Source organism: Ranitomeya variabilis, chromosome 2 (assembly GCF_051348905.1).
Source record: "Ranitomeya variabilis isolate aRanVar5 chromosome 2, aRanVar5.hap1, whole genome shotgun sequence".
NCBI lineage: Eukaryota > Metazoa > Chordata > Amphibia > Anura > Dendrobatidae > Ranitomeya > Ranitomeya variabilis.
Window position 1 is genome coordinate 163,729,841 of NC_135233.1, and position 23,152 is coordinate 163,752,992.

At 42.5% G+C, this 23,152-nt stretch overlaps 1 protein-coding gene and 1 long non-coding RNA gene across 16 annotated transcripts in view; one reads left to right on the top strand and one right to left on the bottom strand.

The window, feature by feature from the left end:
• BCL2L11 (BCL2 like 11) overlaps window positions 1-14,419 on the top strand; it is a 32,854-nt gene extending 18,435 nt beyond the window's left edge. For 4 of the 5 annotated variants that reach the window (XM_077283137.1, XM_077283140.1, XM_077283135.1 and 1 more), the window contains exons 2-4: window positions 4,900-5,296; window positions 9,966-10,069; window positions 11,926-14,419. In XM_077283137.1, the coding sequence (XP_077139252.1) occupies window positions 4,915-5,296; window positions 9,966-10,069; window positions 11,926-12,021 (582 nt within the window). In that variant the 5' untranslated portion in view covers window positions 4,900-4,914 and the 3' untranslated portion in view covers window positions 12,022-14,419. Of the gene's footprint in view, window positions 1-1,086; window positions 1,523-4,899; window positions 5,297-9,965; window positions 10,070-11,925 lie in introns of all 5 variants that reach the window. The other variant, XM_077283136.1, reaches the window with a different exon arrangement.
• LOC143804741 (uncharacterized) overlaps window positions 1-23,152 on the bottom strand; it is a 1,170,763-nt gene that overhangs the window by 34,684 nt on the left and 1,112,927 nt on the right. The window lies entirely within an intron of this gene.

Below are 23,152 nucleotides of genomic sequence, written 5' to 3' on the forward strand. Positions count from 1 at the left end.
GTCCCCTCCTGTGTACATGTCCTGGATGCTGTGTGCCCCCTCCTGTGTGCATGTCCTGGATGCTGTGTCCCCTCCTGTGTGCATGTCCTGGATGCTGTGTCCCCTCCTGTGTGCATGTCCTGGATGCTGTGTGCCCCCTCCTGTGTGCATGTCCTGGATGCTGTGTGCCCCCTCCTGTGTGCATGTCCTGGATGCTGTGTCCCCTCCTGTGTGCATGTCCTGGATGCTGTGTCCCCTCCTGTGTGCATGTCCTGGATGCTGTGTCCCCTCTCCTGTGTGCATGTCCTGGATGCTGTGCCCCCTCCTGTGTGCATGTCCTGGATGCTGTGTCCCCTCCTGTGTGCATGTCCTGGATGCTGTGTGTCCCCTCCTGTGTGCATGTCCTGGATGCTGTGTGCCCCCTCCTGTGTGCATGTCCTGGATGCTGTGTCCCCCTCCTGTGTACATGTCCTGGATGCTGTGCCCCCTCCTGTGTGCATGTCCTGGATGCTGTGTCCCCTCTCCTGTGTGCATGTCCTGGATGCTGTGTCCCCTCCTGTGTGCATGTCCTGGATGCTGTGTCCCCTCCTGTGTACATGTCCTGGACGCTGTGTCCCCCTCCTGTGTACATGTCCTGGACGCTGTGTGTCCCCCTCCTGTGTACATGTCCTGGACGCTGTGTGTCCCCCTCCTGTGTACATGTCCTGGACGCTGTGTGTCCCCCTCCTGTGTACATGTCCTGGACGCTGTGTGTCCCCCTCCTGTGTACATGTCCTGGACGCTGTGTGTCCCCCTCCTGTGTACATGTCCTGGACGCTGTGTGTCCCCCTCCTGTGTACATGTCCTGGACGCTGTGTGTCCCCCTCCTGTGTACATGTCCTGGACGCTGTGTGTCCCCCTCCTGTGTACATGTCCTGGACGCTGTGTGTCCCCCTCCTGTGTACATGTCCTGGACGCTGTGTGTCCCCCTCCTGTGTACATGTCCTGGACGCTGTGTGCCCCCCTCCTGTGTACATGCCCCGTGGGGCGCTGTGTGCCCCCCCTATGTGTACATGTACACGATATGTCAGGCTGATGTTGATACAAGGCAGCTTTGTGTGTTCGCAGATCAGTGGAAAGATGAAAATCTCTCCACCCCCCGAGACATGAGGAGTGAGCTCGTCCACCATAATACAAGCCTATTGTGACGCACTTACTACGAGCTCCGCCGGTGCCAGACTCTCCAGACTTGCTGCGCTCAGCACTTTCCCCGGAGAACAATAGGCCGGGCCTGCACACATCACTGCGGCGGCGGCTGCCCAGCTGTGCGGCCCGGGGAGCCGGGCTACTAATGACCTTCTTAAAGATACAGGCACCAAGTTTTACTCCAAGCTGTTACGTGGCTGTTACTTCCCCTGCCTCTGCCATGTTACTGTGGTTCGGATATTCCGGTGTCCCGACAACTGTTGTGTTCAGGAATATTTACTGGTCGGCATGCACACGTGGGAAGGGGTTTCCTGAGTTGTCAGGTGGAATTGTCGGGATAAAGTCCATACTGAGATGGGTTAGTGATCTTCAGTCCTACCTGCTGTCGTTGTCCTCAGATGTCTCTACAGCTAGTTACCACACTGAGATATGGCAGGATTAGGCAATGTTCACATGTTGCATTTTTTTTCTAAAGCCGTAAAGAAGCTTTAAAAAAGCAGTTTTTGCTGCACTTTTCATGCTGATACAGTAAGGCTATGTGCAGACGTTGTGGATTTTTCCGCATAGAATCTGCATCTCTTGCCAGAAAACACAGCTAAAAATCCGTGTGTTCTTGGTGCGTTTTTTTGTGTGGATTTGATTTGTTTTTTCATCCGGATTTATATGCGTTTTTGAAAGCTAAATAAAGATCTATTGAACAAAAAAAAAAATTGTGATGTCATTTCTTGTTCAACCTCATCATTTACATACTCCATTGAAGAATGTTTACACATAAAGCTAGATGATAGATCATAGATAGATGGATGATAGATATATCGATAGATTTATCTATCCGTCTATAGATTTATCTATCCATCTGTCTATAGATTTATCTATCCGTCTGTCTATAGATATGTCGATAGATAATACCAAGCCCGATGTTTAGTAATAAACATAATAAAATGGTACATAAAGAGTTAAATAAAGATAGATAGATAGATGTATAGATACACATATATACACTCACTCTGCGTTGGCCGGGGTCACACCTCAGTACCTGGCACTGCCGCTGGCACTCGGACCCGATCATTCAGCTACATAGAAACACATGCAGCCGCACAATGCTGCGTGAGAATTTTCCCACGCAGCTGTGCCACAAGTGACAGTATGAACTTTACTGTACTCACAGAGGCGGAGGGATACAGTGCGGAAGGATTCCTTCCGTCATTGTATTGCCGGAGCCCCTGAAGAGCGGTCGCATCTGCTGATGTGACAGGTCTACACGGAAGATTGTCGTGGGACACACATTATTACATGGATTACTTTGGATCAAGGTGTATACTGTTGGTTTATTTTTATATTTCTTACTGGTGATCGAGGGATTCGGGGACTAGGTGATTGGTGAGTATGTACTGTATGTGTATGTGTTTTTTTATTATTGTTTTTTTTACACTGGAACACAGTAGCCGGATGATGGGACTATACTGTCCCATCATCTGGCTAGCTGTCACTGTAGCAGGCATAGCCGGATGGGTCTAGTTGTCCCACCGGATGATACCTGCCTACATACAGCCCATCACACTCACACGCACACGCACATCTTCCCTGCAGTCTCCGCCCACACACTTCCCCATACCAATCGGCAGCGTTTCTTGCATCCAACGCCACAGCAAAACCGCAGATCTGACTGAATCAGTGGAAGTCAGTGGGTGCAAAAACGCTGCAGATCCGCAAAAAGAATTGACATGGTCCTTTTTTTAATCTGCAGCATTTTCGGTGCAGATTTTTCTGCGCCATTAAGGCAGCATTTTTTTCTCATTGATTTACATTGTTCTGTAAATTACTTGTGAATCTGCGGATTTTCTGCGCGGAAAAAAACAATGCGGATCCGCAGGAAATCTGCAATGTGTCCACATAGCCTAAGTACCTGTTGTTCCTGAGTTTTCTGCACCAAAAATGCAGCAAAACCCAATACCTGCGTGTTTGCTGTTTTTTTGCACTTAGTTTTCTATGGGTGAAAAAACACTAAAAAGTGACAGCAATTTTCCTAATCAGTCAGGAAAAAGTGTGCGCGTCAGATTTCTGAAATACAAAAGCTTTTGCTGGTGTTGTAAAATGCAGCTTAAAATTTGCATGAAAAACAGCAAAAATGCAACATGTGAACATAGCCTTATCTACGTACCACAGTAGTATATGGCAGTATTATACAGGAATAACCATAACCAGTATGTACGGCTACCATTTTGTTGTATGGCAGTATTGTACAGGTACCACAGTGGTATATGGCAGTATTATACGGACTAACTATAGCCAGTATGTACGGCTACCATTGCGGTGTATGTCTGTACTGGAATATAAATTGGTAACCACCTCCTAATTGTTCTTTGCAGTTTGGTACTTGCTGGCCTTTCTTTTAGATTGAGGAGTTGTCAGTATGTGGATATGTTGTGTTTGAGGACTAGATGTTTGGAGAGAGTGTTCTGTAAGAAGTTTATATTGGACTGCAGTCCTGGTATCGTGCCCAGCGCAGATCAGGGCCTATGATAATCAGCCCAGGACTCTCACTTGTGGCAGGATCATGTTAATACTGCACTTTCAGTGGCTTTCAGATGACTAAAATAATGTGTTTATACAGCGCAGTTAGTGTTTCTGGTTTGTCATTCTGTCCACCGCTAACCTAAAGGTGAAATCCCTGACAGCTGTGAGCAGCGCTGTGTAAATCCATCATTTTTCTTATTTACGGCACTTAAATATAGATTTTGTGGGAGCAACCAGAAGACTAGGAGAGGATAGTTTATGTATTAAACATGAGATGCTATTTAGGTGGGCCGCCTTGGTTCTGGGTGGCCTATAGCTCGTTATAGTAGAGTGAGTGTGTATGTAAGTATATATGTTAAGACGTGTAGTAATGTATTGCACATCCATACTTTCTTGTCTAATTGTGTGGCAACTTCTAATAGATATGAATGTGATTTTCATTTAGGATTGTTATAATGACCTGATTAAATGTCAGTGCTATACTAGACAACCATAATTTGCATAAAAAATCTTTAAAGGGGTTCTTTTGGCAAATTCCAGCAGTTGCTTGAACTGTGAATTGCTTAATTGTGACAGTGTGCATTGGGCGTCATACAGTGACGATTCCCCTGTAACTGCCTCCTACACCACACTGTCTCCATGACTGGAATTGAGCAGTTACATGGAGAATAAGCTTAAGGGTTGTGTGGCCTTGGGGTACAAGTCTTTTGTCACTCTGACTGCAGACTTGTGACTCCTCACAGCACATGCAATGAGGATTCACTGGTGCCAGTGTGTGTTCACAAGTATGTGACTTGCATACACGTGGTCATGTGATGCCTAGATGTGCACAGCCTCGCTGAATGCAAGTTCCAGACACGTCTAGTCTGAATGTGGCCGGAAATATGCACATCGCATACTTGCAGTTACATGACCTCCTGCTCCTGGCCCTTGAGAATCCTGACAGCGTGCACAGTGCGCAATGTGAGGATTCACAAGTTTTTAGTCATAGTGACTGCAAATTGTACCTTAAGGTTGGACAACCCCTTCAATTTTCTCAATGCTCCAATAAGCCTGCCAGACACGATTTTATGCAAGTTGCCTTTGAATAGATTTACAATGTTAGTTCCCCTGTAAATTTTGCAGGTAGAATTTTATGTTGGATTGTACTTACTTAGAAATGTTGCTAGTAAAAATGATTACATTTTAAAAATATTTATTCTGGATTTCATTTTACAGAAATAAGAAGACCAAATGGCCAAACAACCACTATTGTTAAATCCGGGGTGCAGTGGAGGAGAACAGATACCGCCAGCAGACAAACGCACTCTCCATAGACCCCTCAGAACAGGGGCTCCTACTTCCCTTTCTGGCCCTTTTCACAGCTCCCATTCTAATGAGGGAGGGAACAGTCCAGCCAGTACTTCTTGGGGTCCTAGTTTATCACCATATAGCCCCAGTTCATTTGCCAACAGATCCCCACTTTGTATGTTAGTAAGAGGATCCTCTCTTGTCTCCAAAACTTCGAGTGGATATTTCTCGTTTGAAGTGAGTCCTGCTCCTGTTTATTGCGATAAAGGCACTCAAACACCAAGCCCCCCGTGTCAGGCATTTACCCACTATCTGTCCGTCATGGGTAAGTAAGATCTGTGTACTCTTACATACTATTGATTCAAACGGGTGATGTTCTTAACTTGGGTTTTAACAAGGAAAGTGATAAAGACTAAAGTATGACACACTTACACACCTGTGCATATGACTGCAGGGATGGATGAGTGTTAGTACACGGTATAGTTCTCATTCCCTGGTTTGATAGTGTTTTCTATCTACACTTGTAGACTATGCAGTCTGGACTCTCCAGTCTCTTTGATAGTCGATTGTGCTGACATTCACTGTGCTGTATGACCATACACTGTGCACACCTTGACCAAGACTTTTGGGTCACTTGTTCATACAGATGTATATTTTTAGAAAACGTGCTCACCTTGCAAGCCGTTTTGGTTGTGCAGGGCAGAAAGGTGCTCCATTTATTCTAATAGGAGCGTTGAAGATCAGCTGAGCACTGCGCTCGACAATCTCCAGCACTCCCATGAGTCGAGAGATGCTCTGTGTGATCGATCTCGGGTGTGCAGAGCCTCTGTTCTCAGGATGGCTGGGGCCACGGCAGCTGGACTGCAGAGATCTGGTAGTTATCCCCCTTTCCCCTGGATAGGGAATCACTTTTAAACTTGAGAACCCCTTTAATAATCTTGACAGTCAATGTTAAAGAGGTTGTTATCTAATTATAGTAAATGGAGCTGTGCTGCAGTTCCCATACTTGGCTGGGTAACTGGAACGCCAGTGTGTAGTGAGAAGAGTGAATCTGCATCATGGCCCCTGCTTCCTAAGGATTGGGGGAGGCACCAAAGTTTGTACCCTTACCAGTGGTAAAGTGATTGCATACCACAATGATATAGCTTCATTTTATGCAATGGTAATGCTCCTTTAAGCTTAATGCTGTTGTTGTTTTTTTTAAAGTCATCAGTTGAATATTGTGCTTTCTTTCCATATCCCCAGGGAATACAGTACCCAGTCTGTTCATTAGTAAGGGTGACTATTGCAGCACAATGTTTTTACTATATCTAGTTTAATTAGGAACACCCTTCATTTGGAAGAAATGTGGTAGTTTGTAGTTGGTGTCAACCCGACAGAATCTAGTTTGTGTACGATGCTTTACTGCTTGAAGCGTTCCTGCTGCTGCCTGGTCTCCAGTGACCCGAAATGCCACTTTACCTTATCCTTTCACTGTACAGCACGTTCTAGATTTTTACAAATATTTTTTTAAAGGAAAGCCAACACCCAAAAAAAGCAATATAATTTTGTACAGAGTGATTCTGCTCCGTGATGTCAGTGTGTATTAACTTCCTAGGACTTTGTGCAATTACACTGAAGGCTATAACAAGTTTACATGTACTTCTAGTTAAGTGAACGGTACATGGATATTCTCGTTTCTTTCCACTGTTAAGATGAAATGAAAAGTACAAGTTTGCAAAAAAGATACCAAGAATATATGAACGGTTCATGCCTTTTAAACAGCAGGTCCATTTCCTATTTTCTTAAATATGCCCCCACTTGTGTTCATTCCTGCTTTCAGATTTAAAACTGAAGAATCTCATTGCATTTATTAATGGCTTACTGTATAAGTTACCACCAAAATCTGAGCTGAACATTAGTTTGTTTCTAAGGAGGGGCATCGGGCTGGTTTACAGCTGCTGGCAGCTAGTCAAGAAGATTTATTACATGTGGTGTTCCTTTTCCAGCAGCTGTTTCTGAGCGAGGTCCCTGAATCTGTCTGCCCGGGCTTGTCACGCACACGTGCAGTGAGAAAAAAACCCTTTACAGCTCCTGTTGTGCACTGATGCCAGGGAAATGTACTTGGATCTACTTACTTGAATTTCCCTGCTAACTATGCACTTGGCTGCTCTGCAGAGGTCATGTATGGCCCGTCCTGTATCAAGTGGTACCCCAGCTCATAGGGATAGGAAGACCATTACGGTAGCTTTTGATTTTTCTATGGGCTTGGTATCACTGTGATCAAAGAAGGAGTGTCTAAATTTAGTGTTGTCATTGGCAACCAAGTGGCTTTTTAAATAGTAAGGCTTTACTGTGGTATTGGCAGCAATTCCAGTTTGTTAGTTGTTTTGGTGAATGAGGCTCGGTGTCACATGCTATACACAGGATGTTTCCGCCTACATCCTGAATACTGGTTACGGCTTTCTTTTTTTGGACACCAGTTTAACACTGGTGAAATCTGCAAATCACTGAACAAAATACAGTGAACTTGCATTTAAAGGTTGTCACCAAAGTTGCCCAATCTGAGAGCAGCCCAAAGAGAGAGACTGGTTACAGTATGGTGTCATTTATTGGATGACTTGCTCTTTTATCTGTGATCTGAACCTGGCTTAACGGTGAGATCAGAAGTGGCAGAGTGAAAATCTCTGACCACAATGCAGCATTCCCTGAAATTTGTACACCTTTTTCCCCTCACGTAGCTAACTGTCAATTTATTATGGCACATTTTTAATGATGAATGACTAGTGCACAACATTATTGTTTAAAAATGTGAAGGAAGAAACTAAATTTCTTAATGGAAGAGATGGGAGATGTTCGTTTTGGTTGGAGTTTTCCTTTAATATTCAATCGTTTTTCCTTTTAATATGCACTCTTTTCAGTGGCCTATTTATTGGGTGCAATGGTATCTAATTTTTTGTTGGTACTATGAGATTCGTCTAGTGACAAATTCACCCTTTTCGCAGGTGTTCATTAACAGTGAACTATGGCCATGGTATGTATGCTGGAGAAGTTCCTGTAAAATAATGAAACTTAAAGGTTTTTTCTCAATTACTCGAGGCGGCACATAACCTAAGCTCACTAGCAATATTCTGTCTCTATGATTTTGTTCTTTAAATCAAAATAACTCTTAATAGTTTGTGCCATTTGCTAGTATTTTCCTTAAACTGCTTCTTGAATTATGGGCCATGTATTAAATAGTGTAACTGTGCAGCAATTGCATTTTGCTGGAGTACTGGCTAAGTAGCCTCACAAAGTCCTTTCTGAAAGCCTCATTGATTGATTTTTCACAATCCACCACATAACCACAACTTGAGTTTTCTTACAAGAAACCTCGTTATTGTAGTATTATGGATCAGGATTGATGTGACTGATTGCTATGCACGCACGAGTTGTGTGTTTTTTTGTTTGTTTTGTTTTTTCTTTTGCATCTGTGTGCTCAGATTTTCACTATGTGTCATAAGCTTAACTGAATGAGTGTTGTCTGTCTGCCATAGAAGCACATGACACTGAAGCCTGAGTTGACCTCGCAGACTGGTCCGCTCGGGTCGTACATTGCATCAAACTACTCCAGCCATGTCACTGTGACCTTTGGTCCAGTCTGAACGGAAGGGACGCTTGGAGCCAGACAAGTTTGGGTTTTACTCGCGCTCTTGATATCTACATACACATCTAAACCCTGTTCCCATGATGGCTTCTCGAACTCTGCTCATTTTATCACTTTCAGCTGGATGGGCTACTTTTTTTTTTATACTCTTTGAATTCTCTAAAATGTAGCATAAAACATTTCTTGTTTAATACTGTTTGAAAAATGATTGTAGAAGGTATTGCAGGAATTCATAAAGTTGGGAGTATTTTGGGTGGAACTGCATGTCAAACGATCATGTTTTAGGAGCTACAAACATTGGCTTTCAAATTAGCTTCATATAAACTAATTTAGATTTTTATTTTAACACGTCCTATTGATTAAAAAGTACAGTTCTTCCTTCTCACTAATTTATATGGGAAACCTACTTAAGGGGGGATTTTAGATTTGTTTTTTACATTCAACTTTTATTCCATCTGTGGCTTTAGTGTTTGTACTACCTTTTTTCAAAACTTTCTATAAAGTAACTTTCCTTAAACCCCTTTCTGCCATCGGACGGAATAGTACGTCCGATGGCAGAACCCCCGCTTTCATGCAGGCTCCGGCGGTGAGCCTGCTTCAAAGCCCGGGATATGTCAGCTGTTTTGAACAGCTGACATGTGCCCGCAATAGGCGCAGGCATAATCGCGATCCACCCGCCCCTTTTAACTAGTTAAATGCCGCTGTCAAACTCTGGCAGCGGCATTTAGCAAGCTCACCTGGCTGGAAATGCACACACCGCTGACCCTAGTCACGTGTGGGTCATCGGTGCTTCAGCATAACAACCAGAGGTCTCCAGCAGACCTCTGTGGTTGTTGATGCCGGATTGCTGTGAGCGCCACTCAATGGTCGGCGCTCATAGCAATGCAGTAATTTTGCATTATTTTTTTTTTTTAAGCAAAGGTTTTTTTTGTTTTTTTTTCACCACTTAGATAAAAAAAAATATCCTAGACATGTTAGGAGTCCATGAACTCATAATGACCTGGAGAATCATAATGGTATGTCAGTTTTAACAATTAGTGAACCTAGCAAAATAGGCAAACAAAAAACCAAGTGTAGGATTCCACTTTTTTTGCGTTTTCACCGCACTTGGAATTTTTTATTTCCCGTTTTTTAGTACCCGACATGGTAAAACCAATGGTGTCGTTCAAAAGTACAACTCGTCTCGCAATAAATAAGCCCTCACATGGCCATACCGATGAAAAAATAAAGTTATTGCTCTGGGAAGGAGGGGAGCTAAAAACGAAAACGCGAAACTGGAAAAAGCTCTGGTCTTTAAGGGGTCAAGCTTGTGTAATGCTTACATTCATGCATTTACAAATAAAATAACGTTTTATTATTCTTCTGTCAGCTGCCAGGAATATTAATGACCCTGAAGAAATGCGTCCAGAAATTCTGATTGCTCATGAGCTCCGCCGTATTGGAGATGATTTTCATGCGCTGTACAATCCAGGGGTAAGTGCATGGATTGCTTGATGACTTGCACCATTAGGTTTTGAGAAAGGGGCTTAGATGCCATATATAAAATTTTTATTTAGCATTAAAAATGAGCTCATACCAGTGAGTGAGTAAAACCTTATTACGGGCACATACAAATGCAAAGAGAAGAAACTCTGACCTTTATGAAGAAAGCCATTAGTTTACATAATGTGGCTTTTGTGCCTTGTTTTTAAGTAGCAAGTTCCTTTATTTCTTTGTAACACTGGTTGTATGTTTGTATGGTTAACTTAGTAGTAGTAGTGTTGTAGTGAGGGTGGGAAATGCAAAATACTTAAAGGGCCACTGTCACACCCCCCCCCCCCCCCCCCCAGCCGTTATAAACTAAAAGAGCCACCTTGTGCAGCAGTAATGCTGCAGTCTAACAAGGTGGCTCTTTTAGTTTTTGATTCATTTATTACCTCAAAAAAGCGTTTTAAAAATTGGCCACACATACCAGATATTGTACCAGGAGGCAGTCCGAAGCGTCCTCTATCAATCTCCCAACTGCCGTCACTCTTCTCTTCAGGGGCGATGGTACCCGCCCCCTGAGCGCTGTTCTCTTCTGAAATCCGGCGCCTGCGCTGTGCGTGCCTGCCTGGGGCCTGCGCAGTGTTCATTGTCAGTGCGGCCACACTGTTGCTGAATCCCCCGCCCCGCACTGTTATTCATTATGCACAGTGCGGGGCTGGGGTTCCTGGGCATGCGCACTGCGCTGTTTAGACGCTCCCCAGCTCCGACGCTCCCCCGCCTTCCCAGGAACCCCAGCCCCGCACTGTGCATAATGAATAACAGTGCGGGGCGGGGGATTCAGCAACAGTGTGGCCGCACTGACAATGAACACTGCGCAGGCCCCAGGCAGGCACGCACAGCGCAGGCGCCGGATTTCAGAAGATAACAGCGCTCAGGGGGCGGGTACCATCGCCCCTGAAGAGAAGAGTGACGGCCGTTGGGAGCTTCATACAGGACGATTCGGACCGCCTCCCGGTACAATATCTGGTATGTGTGGCCAATTTTTAAAACGCTTTTTTGAGGTAATAAATGAATCAAAAACTAAAAGAGCCACCTTGTTAGACTGCAGCATTACTGCTGCACAAGGTGGCTCTTTTAGTTTATAACGGCTGGGGGGGGGTGACAGTGGCCCTTTAAGATGGGGTGCCATGAATACTGGAGAAAAGATGGACTGGCCCTCACCACTAAACAAGTGGAGACTATTGTGGGGAAGACAAGTTGTGTGAATGTGGCTGGCATCTAGTCTAAGGCTGGCTACTTTCACACTAGCGTTTTTTTGCATATGTCGCAATGCGTAGTTTTGGCGAAAAAACGCATCCTGCAAAGTTGTCTGCAGGATGCGTTTTTTTCCCCATAGACCAACATTAGCAACGCATTGCGACGTATTGACACACGTCGCAACCGTCGTGCAACGGTTGCGTCGTGTTGTGGCGGACTGCCGGCAGCAAAAAACGTTACATGTAACGTTTTTTTGTGCCGACGGTCCGCCATTTCCGACCGCGCATGTGCGGCCGGAACTCCGCCCCCACCTCACAATGGGGCAGCGGATGCGTGGAAAAACAGCATCCGCTGCCCCCGTTGTGCGGCGCTTGCACAGTATGCGTCGGGCCGACGCAGCGCGACGGCCCCGTACCGACGCTAGTGTGAAAGTAGCCTAATCTAATTGACTGAGTTGCCCTTTGAGGAAGATCCATTGGCATAGGTTAAAGTGGTTTCCAGAAGTCTGTCTAACCTTTTAACCCTTTTATTAATCGCTAATAACTGGTAATCTAGACTTCTAAATAGAAAAACTGGAGTACTAATGTTATAAATTGTCATTACAGGGTCATAACAATCGACAACCAAATGTGGATATCCGACAAGTCGTTATTCTGCGTGTGCTACATTATATCATACGACTGATATGGAGAATGCAGTGACTGCACTTTTCCAGTTTGGAGGGAAGAATGAATTCACAAATGAAGGATTCCAGCACTTGGCACATGTTCATACTATGCAATGCATATAGTCTTCAGAGCTTTCGAGGTCTTCCTAATTCTGATGAGCCTTCAGGAATGCCCCTTTATTTTTTGTGGAGGGGAGACTTAAATCTTGGATCAGACTGGCTGAAAACAGATGTGACTTAGGTTTCTATGATGGATTAAATTTTTTTTTTTTGTAATTTTTTTTTAAATAAAAATAAAATTTTTATATTTTATGTACATAGGAAAATAATCAAACTTCCTTATCTACTGATACTACAAGAGCATCTCCAAAGACCTGTGGATGTTGTGGAAAAGGAGCCTTTGGATACTATTGCTGCCTTACTTGTATAAAGCGAATGAGAAGATGATGCAATTTATGGTGCCGGTCCTGGTACTTCTGTTCTTCCAGTTACGTTCTCGCAAGGCATTTTTACAGATTGTTAGGATTTTCATTATCATTTTGGATTGGATGACCTTGGCAGTATCCACTTTTCTGAAGGATGGATTGCTGAAAATGACAGGTTGTTCACAGCTGGCAATCTAACCATTATCAAGCTGTGTCAGATCCTCTCAGCCCTGTTTTCACCAAAGTGCAAAACATATTGTAGCTACAACACAATGGTTCTTACATCTAAACTTGGGTGTCTGTCATAACATAAGAAAATTATGTATGTGCAAAATCCTGATGTAAAGGGATTTTTTTTTCTTCTACTGGGACCAGTTGATTTCTAGATGACTACTAAACCTAAAATACATGTGAATAAGAGTTGATGCATAGAAAGAGATTGTGTCCGTTTCCACCTACTTCTCCACATTGGCACTCTTGGCCTCAAACTTCCTGATGTTGAAGGCTAGTCTTTTTACCTTGCATTAGAGGTGTAGGTTGTGCTGAGGAGAGAATATTTTATACTAATGGTATGTGTTAAGAACTTTTAACTTGTATTTTAGTTTTAATAGCTCAAGATCAGGTCTTCCACTGCATTGTCTTTCTGTTTCAATGTAATCTGAGGTCAGTCTTTATGAAATCCAATTTTAGTGAAGGGGTAAGGCTACTTTCACACTAGCGTCGTGCACTGCATGTCGCTATGCGTTGTTTTGTAGAAAAAAACGCATCCTGCAAAAGTGTTTGCAGGATAAGTTTTTTTCTCCATAGACTTGCATAAGCGACGCATTGCCACATGTCGCAACCTTCGTGCGACTGTTGCGTCAGTCCGTCGCCACCAAAAAACGTTGCATGTAACATTTTTTGGTGCTTCGAGACCGTCTTTTCCGACCGTGCATGTGTGGCTGGAACGCCGCCCCCTCCTCCCCGCACCTCATAATGGGGCAGCGGATGCGTTGAAAAACAGCATCCGCTGCCCCCGTTGTGCGGCGCTTTGACTGCTTGCGTCGGTACGTTTGCATCCTAATGTCTGAGCAAAAAATCTTTGTGCTGCTTACTGACACCAGTAAAAGCATTTTATAACTTGAAGCGTAATCCTTTTAATTTCTGTTGCATAAATCAATAGTACACATGAAAATGGGAAACTTTGTATAATTTCTTATCAATGTACTATAGGAGAGATTTGCTACTTTCTCCTCTAGGACTCGGGTCTCAATTCATAGTAAAATCTGTCTTCAGTGAATACAGATTTTTAATTTGGAAATGGAAAATGGCAGCTGCTACTGACATGTTTTGATGAAGCTTAGAAGCTAGAAGCATAGCTCCTTCCTCCTGTACAGGATCCGATCAGTAGTAATGGCAATCTCCGTAATGTAACAGATTGTGTTCACTGCTTACAGACTACCTGTGAATTGAGAATAATTGATCAGTCTAGAAGGAATAATTATATAATTGCTTCTTATTTTCAGGTGTACTGGTTTCTGAAATAAAAGTTAAAATGCTGGTTACTATTTAAAGAGAGATATTTTTGCAGTTGTGTATTTTTTTGGGTTTTTTTAAGGACTAAGGTTGTTTTTTTTTTCTCCTTCTTCCTGCTCTTTCCTGAGGATCTCATCAGCTTTTACAAATTAATTTCAGTAACTGCGTGCATTCCCTATCAAAAAACAATTCTTGTGCATCTTTTTTCATGTGTTCTGATGTTTCTGAGAATCACAGTCCAGTAAATGATTTGCTAAAAGACTGGACAGGACAGCTGGAAGGCTCCTAAACTAAATTTTTATGCATTTTATTTTGTGGCTACAGTTCCCATTTTGACGTATGTGTCTCCTTGGTAATGAACTACGAAGAACAACTCTGCGGTCTCATCATAGTGATATTCCTGTTCATTTGTATGTTGGGGAACCAATGAGTCTTTACCTGCCGGCCACAAAGGGTCGGTTTGTTGTATGTTTCCATGGCTGTCCATAGGAGCTTGTGAAATCAGACAGTGATCGCTTTTGCTTTCCCTGCCATTTCATTATGTACAGGTACAAGGATGTTTGTAATGCCATGTTCCTATTGATTTGGGTAGGTAAGTATTGTATTTTTTTCTCTACTTCCTACCCTTTTTTTATATAAAGAATTCTACTCGGCCATATGGAAAAGGCGCATTGATTTTAGAAGAGCAGGACCCTCTGTGTTGAAAGGTCCTGCTAATCATGCAGCATGATGCAAAAGGTTGTTGCTATTAATATAGATATGTTTCACCTGGCAAAGTCTGAGAATATTTGCTCACATTTTCCAAGACTGACATGTCTTAGGGTATGTTTCCACAGTCAGTACTGGCAGCACATGTCCGCTGCATGCAAAGCGCTGCCAGCTTTTGTAAGCGCGGTGATGGCGCATGTGTTCATTCTAGAATGACGCGCCGCATGTGCGTATATGCAGGGAAGCTGGAGGCGTCTCGTCACACATAGTGGAGATGGGATTTCATAAAATCCCCACCACTATGCTGTATCAAATGGCTGCTTTACTGACCATGGAAACATACCCTAAGAGATCATTGTGAGTTGTGACAAATATATTTAAAAAACGCACCCCAAAACATCTCATTAGCGCTAATGAACAATAAAACTTTGTGTAAGTGGTGGAGATAGTGATTTAATTCGCGTGATGCGGTCCAGCAATTTAGTCACTTTGGCATTAGACAGGAGCTCTGAAAACCACCTCCTGGCATCCGTGGCTCTTAGTTTCCTTAGCTGGCCTGGCGCAAAATCATTGTTGCAAATTGAATTGCAGAAACCAGTCCAGTGCAACAATTCTAATAAACAGCTTGGTCATGAAACATACTGCCTATTATACATTTTATGAGATTGATTTAATCTTTTTTTTTTTTTTCTTTTTTTTTGATGTCACACCAAATAAAAAACATATCCCGATGATCTTTATAGGGATATTCCCATTTATAATGTGATGTTATATCTCGGTCATGATTCTGTGGGAACAACCGCTGGGACTGATTTACTGCTGTTTTTCTTGACGACTTTTCCCCTGCAGAGGATGCTGAGCCACCAGCTGCACAGCGAATTAGAATTTGCCCCACTCAATTGACAGAGCCTGCAGTTAAACAAAAATGATGACTGCCTCTAAGGAAATGCGATAACTGCTGCCTCTCTGTTAAAGGGAACCTGTCACCCCCAAAATCGAAGGTGAGCTAAGCCCACCAGCATCAGGGGCTTATCTACAGCATTCTGGAATGCTGTAGATAAACCCCCCCCGATGTATCCTAAAAGATGAGAAAAAGAGGTTAGATTATACTCGCCCAGGGGCGGTCCCGGTACGATGGGCGTCGCGGTCCGGTCCTGGACCTCCCATCTTCATAGGATGATGTCCTCTTCTTGTCTTCACGCTGCGGCACAGGTGTACTTTGTCTGTCCTGTTGAGGGCAGAGCAAAGTACTGCAGTGCACAGGTGCTGGGCCTCTCTGACCTTTCCCGGCACCTGCGCACTGCAGTACTTTGCTCTGCCCTCAACAGGTCAGACAAAGTGCGCTTGATCCGCAGCATAAAGAGGACGTCATCATAAGGAGATGGGAGGCCCCGGACCAGACCGCGACGCCCATCAGACCGGACCGCAGCGGGAATGCCCCTGGGTGAGTATAATCTAACCTCTTTTTCTCATCTTTCAGGATACATTGGGGGCTTATCTACAGCATTCCAGAATGCTGTAGATAAGCCCCTGATGCTGGTGGGCTTAGCTCATCTTGGATTTTGTGGGTGACAGGTTCCCTTTAAGACTGGTGAAGTGCCAGAGGTCATATACCCAATGACTATGAAGTTGATAACCTATTGTTTAGAATACCTTCCCCATTAAGGTAATGATATTCGATGTAGTTGTCATACACTAGCTTCTCCTTACAAGTGAATAGCACAGTTTTTAGGCTTTTAATGTGTTATTAAAGTAGAGTTTATTGGAAATTATAGCACTGCATGTGGCCTAAAAAAAAAAGTAAAGATGTGACGTCAAGGCCTGACTGCTGTCTTTAAGGTTGACATGTTGGGTGACTGTCCATGGTGCACAGAATGGCCACAGGTCAGCTGACCCAACATATGAGGATGTCATTCATGTTCAGGTCAGGAGATTGGCTGCCAGTCCATGCATCATTGTCCGTACAAATACTGATCACTGTAATCTGCTCTTGCTTTTCCCTGAAGAAAACGTGTATCTTGTTACTCCCACAACTAATAGTAATCACATGTATGTTGTAATACCACAAGAAGGCCCATGGATTTAAAGTGATTGTCCAGGCTTTCCATGAAAATGACTGCAGACTTGAGAATCCTTGTAGCGCGTGCTGTGAGAATTCTGCGGTGCTGGTGAGACAGTGGTCATGTGACTGCGAATATGCGATATTCCTACTCCCTGCCACATTCTATCATGATGTGCGCAACCTTGCACGCGTCTAGATAGAACGTGATTGGAAGTATGCGTCTTGACTACTTGCAGTCACGTGACTGCTCTTGTCGCCTCAGAGTGACTGGACAACCCCTTTAATACTTGCTAAAAACTTTTAATTTATATGACTCCTACATTTCTATGTGCCTTTTTAAAAACCTTGTTTTAACCAAAGATATTTTTGAAGTTGTGCATTACCTCATAAAACTTGGGATTCAGATTCCCAAGGCACCTTTGCTCTATTGTTTGACATGTGCCCATATAATATGGGTTTAATAGGGTCCCAGGTTCCTGTTGGCGTAACACTGATTTCTGAGGTCATCATTCATAATAATGGCTTCTGAATTTAGAGCTTTAGAGCATTACCTGGGATCTGCTCATGTCTTATAGCACTCAATGCAAACCCTTCAGATCACACCCTTTCCATGTACTTCTCAAAGTGCCTTACAACAAATAAGTGCCAAGAACACTGTTACCTCCATTCTTAATTATCATGGCACAGTCTTGAGATGCTTGGCCAACCATTTTGAGCCACATAGTCTAGTATGTTTCCTCTTTCCTCTATCTGCCATCTATAGATTTATTTATTTTTGAGGGAAGTGCAGATTTTTTCAAAATGCAATATTTAGACTTGAGCTTTTGTATTGGGACAGAGGAAGATTTGACAAGTTTGTGTTCTCTCTTCTCATCATTCTGTGTGTATTAATGTACTGCAATCATATTGTACCATTGGTGCTCGTAAAGGATAATCCGTTTGACACATCCTGTGAGCCTACTTATGCCTTAACCAGTGCCGTGTACGGTGGAGAACTGTGCTACAGTCGTATATGGCAGCACAAGTTTTAGCGGTTGTTATATTGCCAAGACTGTAAGATGTATCCGTTGTAAAACTGATTGGGATTGTTAACTGCAAGAAATGCCAAGAAATTGCATCTGGGCAGCACAAAAATCTGTGTATGGTATTCCTCCATTTGTTATGTACAGATTAAATCTATGGATGTGCTAAATTATAGCTAGTGCACATTGCAAACGGTGGAGAAGTCGACGCCAAGATGGGTCTCCAAGTTATTGCATATCCTTCGCTTTCTCTATTCTTATGACCTACAGTTCTTTATACAAGGAAATTTCCCTTTGTGGGAAAGGGAAACTATAAACTTTTAGCTGTGAGTTCAAATTTTTTTTGGAATGTAAATAATGTATATAATTACAGATGTAACTGAGCCATACTTTGGTGTTCAGTCTGTATTTTCTTGTTTCTTCTGAGATCTGTATGATGACAATGTTGTATGGCAATAGTCGGTTCAGTCTATGAATTTAGACACGTCCAGCATGCTGGAGATGTAGTGCTGAAACCCATGTATTGTAGGACTACATGATGCATCTGAGCCCACGTCCCCTTGTATATTTATTAGACCACATTTTACAGATTCAGGTTACGGCTCGCTTACTCTTGGCATTAAATGTAACAATTTAAGTAAAAGTTGGCAAGGTTTTCCCCTTTCCTGAGACTGTTTATAAGAGTAAGGAAAAGTTGAAGAAAATGTACATACTGTAGATTACCTGTAACTACATTTACTTCATTGTACTTTTTAACTGGCTGTATATTTGTCATTCATATTTAATTTACTTTTTTCTCCTTTCGTTTTATGGAGTTTTCAAAGAATGACACTTGTCATCTATCCAAAAGATGTCTGCTGACAGGGCTGCCATTACTAGAATGGAGGCCTGAGCCCATGTTCCTCCTAGCTTTCATCCAGAATAGATGTGCACTCTGTTACCTGCATTAGTCTCGTGAACAATGAATAGAGTGCAGCACGTGCTGAATACACCAGGTGGGTGTACAAGAAAGCAGCTTGGATGAAAGAGGGTGAGGACCTCTATTTCAGTGATCTTAGTGGGGGGCTACAGTAGGTGACAAATGTAATTTGCTGGAAAGATCCATTTAAGTAATTATCCAGTCTGATTTGGATTTACTGCTGTCTTGTACCACTGACTTGCTTTTTTTCCTTTTTTAATTGAGCACTAGCTGTACTATTGTCTCTACCACCCTTTATTCTTTTTTTTTTTTTTTTTTTAATAAATGCCCTTTGCACTTTTGCCATACTAAGAGTATAATGCATAAAATAAGTCTTTGTGGGATTTCGGCCAGCTTCATACATTGCTTCTTTGATGTATTGATGGTGACATTACAATACTGTAGATAATTCTGTTCTCTTTATATACAGTGTTGAAGTACTGATTGCTTTTTGTCCACTCTCAGTAAGGGGCAGTGAAATATCACAAGAAGCCATTATAGCTCTTTGGCGTACCTTATTTGCACTACTATGTTAGCTTTTCATCAAATCCCACAGCCCTTTACCACTCCAAGACCTTCTTTCTTTATGTTGTGGATTGTTGAGATCAATCCTGACTACTTCGATTTTATTTGCACTTTTTATTTTATGTTTAAATAAAGGTTTACTGTGTTAAAACATCATGAATTTAGTGTATTTCACCATAATGTTCCCCAATCTTCAGATTGTGGCCTCCAACATCTTGAGAATGTTTCCATCCTTATTCTAAACCAATACTGGTTTCTTGCTTTGACTGGCTTATACTGTTAGGTTGATCTGTTCTACTGTCCTTTTATCATCAAATCTGGACTATCATTTTTAAAAGTTCCCCTCATGCAGAACAGACAGTAGAGCAAAGCTACTGAAAAGCAGTAAGAACTTAGCCTTGATGTGGACACGTTACAGGGTATCAGTATTTTCATATTTTTTTTTTAAGAACTCACCAGTGTTACAATATTTACCAGCACTTTCATATTCTATAAGAATGTTATGTTTGCGCCCAGTGAGGAACTGTTTAAATGAGTCCTCCAAATAAAGGTTAGGGAAGTTTCCAGTAATTTCCAAGATTCTAACTTAACTGTACTCTATTGGAGGAACACTTTTTGATGTCAGGATGTGACCAAATCTTAGAAATTGTTACATTGCCATTTTGTAGAAGGTAATAACGGAATAAAAGCGGAGATCTGACAGAACTGCTACTTGTGAAAATACCAGCAGTTGAGACAGAGCAGTAGAGTTGTAATTATGTTGGCTATATGGTGCATGTCATAAGATTTTGATCACTTCTTTCATGCAAAAATGGAAAGGAAAACCTTTTCCAAACCTCTCACTATATATATATATATATATATATATATATATATATATATATATATATATATATATATATATATATATATATATATATATATATATATAATCTATGTTCGACGCCTACATGCTGGGTCTAGAAGTTGTGCCAGACACACAATTTAGTGGTTGTTATATCTATTTACAGATCTAAAGATGTGAGTGATAATCCATGTTACAATAGCAGCATTTGTTTTGGCACTTTTCAGCCACCTATAATTCAAGTGTCCAACCTACTGTTTTTGTTTTTATTTTACAACATTAAAGTCTCCCACATGAAATTTATAGTATATAGCCAAGAAGATGCCTATTGTGCCACCTCACCCATGTATTGTTCTTAAGGGGCTTTTCCAACACTAGTGGGCAATTTCCTCCAATTGTCACTCAATGGTTTCTCTCCATCAATATGTTTAGGACAGTAGATTTCAGAGAGCCTTGTTCTGAATGATCACTAATGTCTTTCACATAGGACCCAGCGTATATGTAGCATTTTATTGTCATGCAATTTTCCCTGGCTTAATTGTGTTTTGCACTGATTTCTTTGGACAGGGTAATTGCCACTTTCCTTGTGCAATATAGCTGTAAATAATGCAGATATTTTTTAAAGCTCTTTGTTAATGAATTTTATATAAATAAATGTTTGAACTTGCATCATGGTGTCTGTTTATTAACCTTCAGATTTGCGTTCATAAGGCTGACTCTGCTTGCAACTCCGCTCCAAAATATGTTTGAAAAATTGCTCAAATGCTTGACACTTCCTATTCACTTCTATTTTAAAACCACTTTGGCATTTGTAAATTTCAGTCTTGTATGTTTTTTTCCTCATGTTTTCAAAAGGTACATGTCAGTGCTGTGATGCATCTCCTGATGGAAAACTCTCAAATGGGCATTGTCAAAATAGAAATGTCAAAAGTAGAGATGAGAATAAATCTGAGTGGGCTTGAACTCTCTCAAATTTTTAAAAAATCTGCATTCTCCAAAATATGGTTTCATTTATTTTTTTGGGTAACCTGCTTTTTTGTGGACTAAGCAAAATGGTGTCCGCTGGCTGCCATTTTTGTGACCATGAAATGCCATCAAGAGCTTATAACACTTGTACCTTACTGCGTACCTCTCCCAATCCATGTCGCATTTTCTGATCCCCACCGCTCACACTGAAATTCAACGGCCCCTGACTCGGAGCTGGGACTTACAGTGCATGCTTTGTGTATTCTGAAGGGTTGCAACCAGATCCACTTCTGGATAGCTACCTTTTCCTTTTTTTTTTTTTTTTTTTTTTTAAAGGGGTTGCTAGAGTTCTGAAATTTAGACTCGATTTCGCTGGATGATAGTCTTTCCTGATCAAGAAGTCTGCTTGGATGTTGGTGGAGCCTTTCAGGTGAAGTGCTGATACTGAGAGATGACTTTCTACAGGTCCTTCTCAAAAAATTAGCATATAGTGTTAAATTTCATTATTTACCATAATGTAATGATTACAATTAAACTTTCATATATTATAGATTCATTATCCACCAACTGAAATTTGTCAGGTCTTTTATTGTTTTAATACTGATGATTTTGGCCTACAACTCCTGATAACCCAAAAAACCTGTCTCAATAAATTAGCATATTTCACCCGTCCAATCAAATAAAAGTGTTTTTTAATAACAAACAAAAAAACCATCAAATAATAATGTTCAGTTATGCACTCAATACTTGGTCGGGAATCCTTTGGCAGAAATGACTGCTTCAATGCGGCGTGGCATGGAGGCAATCAGCCTGTGACACTGCTGAGATGTTATGGAGGCCCAGGATGCTTCAATAGCGGCCTTAAGCTCATCCAGAGTGTTGGGTCTTGCGTCTCTCAACTTTCTCTTCACAATATCCCACAGATTCTCTATGGGGTTCAGGTCAGGAGAGTTGGCAGGCCAATTGAGCACAGTAATACCATGGTCAGTAAACCATTTACCAGTGGTTTTGGCACTGTGAGCAGGTGCCAGGTCGTGCTGAAAAATGAAATCTTCATCTCCATAAAGCATTTCAGCCGATGGAAGCATGAAGTGCTCCAAAATCTCCTGATAGCTAGCTGCATTGACCCTGCCCTTGATGAAACACAGTGGACCAACACCAGCAGCTGACATGGCACCCCACACCATCACTGACTGTGGGTACTTGACACTGGACTTTTGGCATTTCCTTCTCCCCAGTCTTCCTCCAGACTCTGGCACCTTGATTTCCGAATGACATGCAAAATTTGCTTTCATCAGAAAAAAGTACTTGGGACCACTTAGCAACAGTCCAGTGCTGCTTCTCTGTAGCCCAGGTCAGGCGCTTCTGCCGCTGTTTATGGTTCAAAAGTGGCTTTACCTGGGGAATGCGGCACCTGTAGCCCATTTCCTGCACACGCCTGTGCACGGTGGCTCTGGATGTTTCCACACCAGACTCAGTCCACTGCTTCCTCAGGTTCCCCAAGGTCTGGAATCGGTCCTTCTCCACAATCTTCCTCAGGGTCCGGTCACCTCTTCTCGTTGTACAGCGTTTTCTGCCACATTTTTGCCTTCCAACAGACTTACCATTGAGGTGCCTTGATACAGCACTCTGGGAACAGCCTATTTGTTGAGAAATTTCTTTCTGGGTCTTACCCTCTTGCTTGAGGGTGTCAATGATGGCCTTCTTGACATCTGTCAGGTCGCTAGTCTTACCCATGATGGGGGTTTTGAGTAATGAACCAGGCAGGGAGTTTTTAAAAGCCTCAGGTATCTTTTGCATGTGTTTAGAGTTAAAGGGAACCTATCACCCCGTTTTTTTCGGTATGAGATAAAAATACTGTTAAATAGGGCCTGAGCTGTGCATTACAATAGTGTAGTTTGTGGACCCCGATTCCCCACCTATGCTGCCGAAATACGTTACCAAAGTAGTCATTTTCGCCTGTCAATCAGGCTGGTCAGGTCGGATGGGCGTGGCTTCTTCCCCCAGATATTGCGTAGTTTTCCGTTGGTGGCGTAGTGGTGTGCGCATGTCCAACGTCCCCAATCCTGCACGGGGGGGTGAAAATAGCAGCGATGTCCGTTATTCCATTGGTGGTCGGTGGGCGCGGCCATCTTCCTTT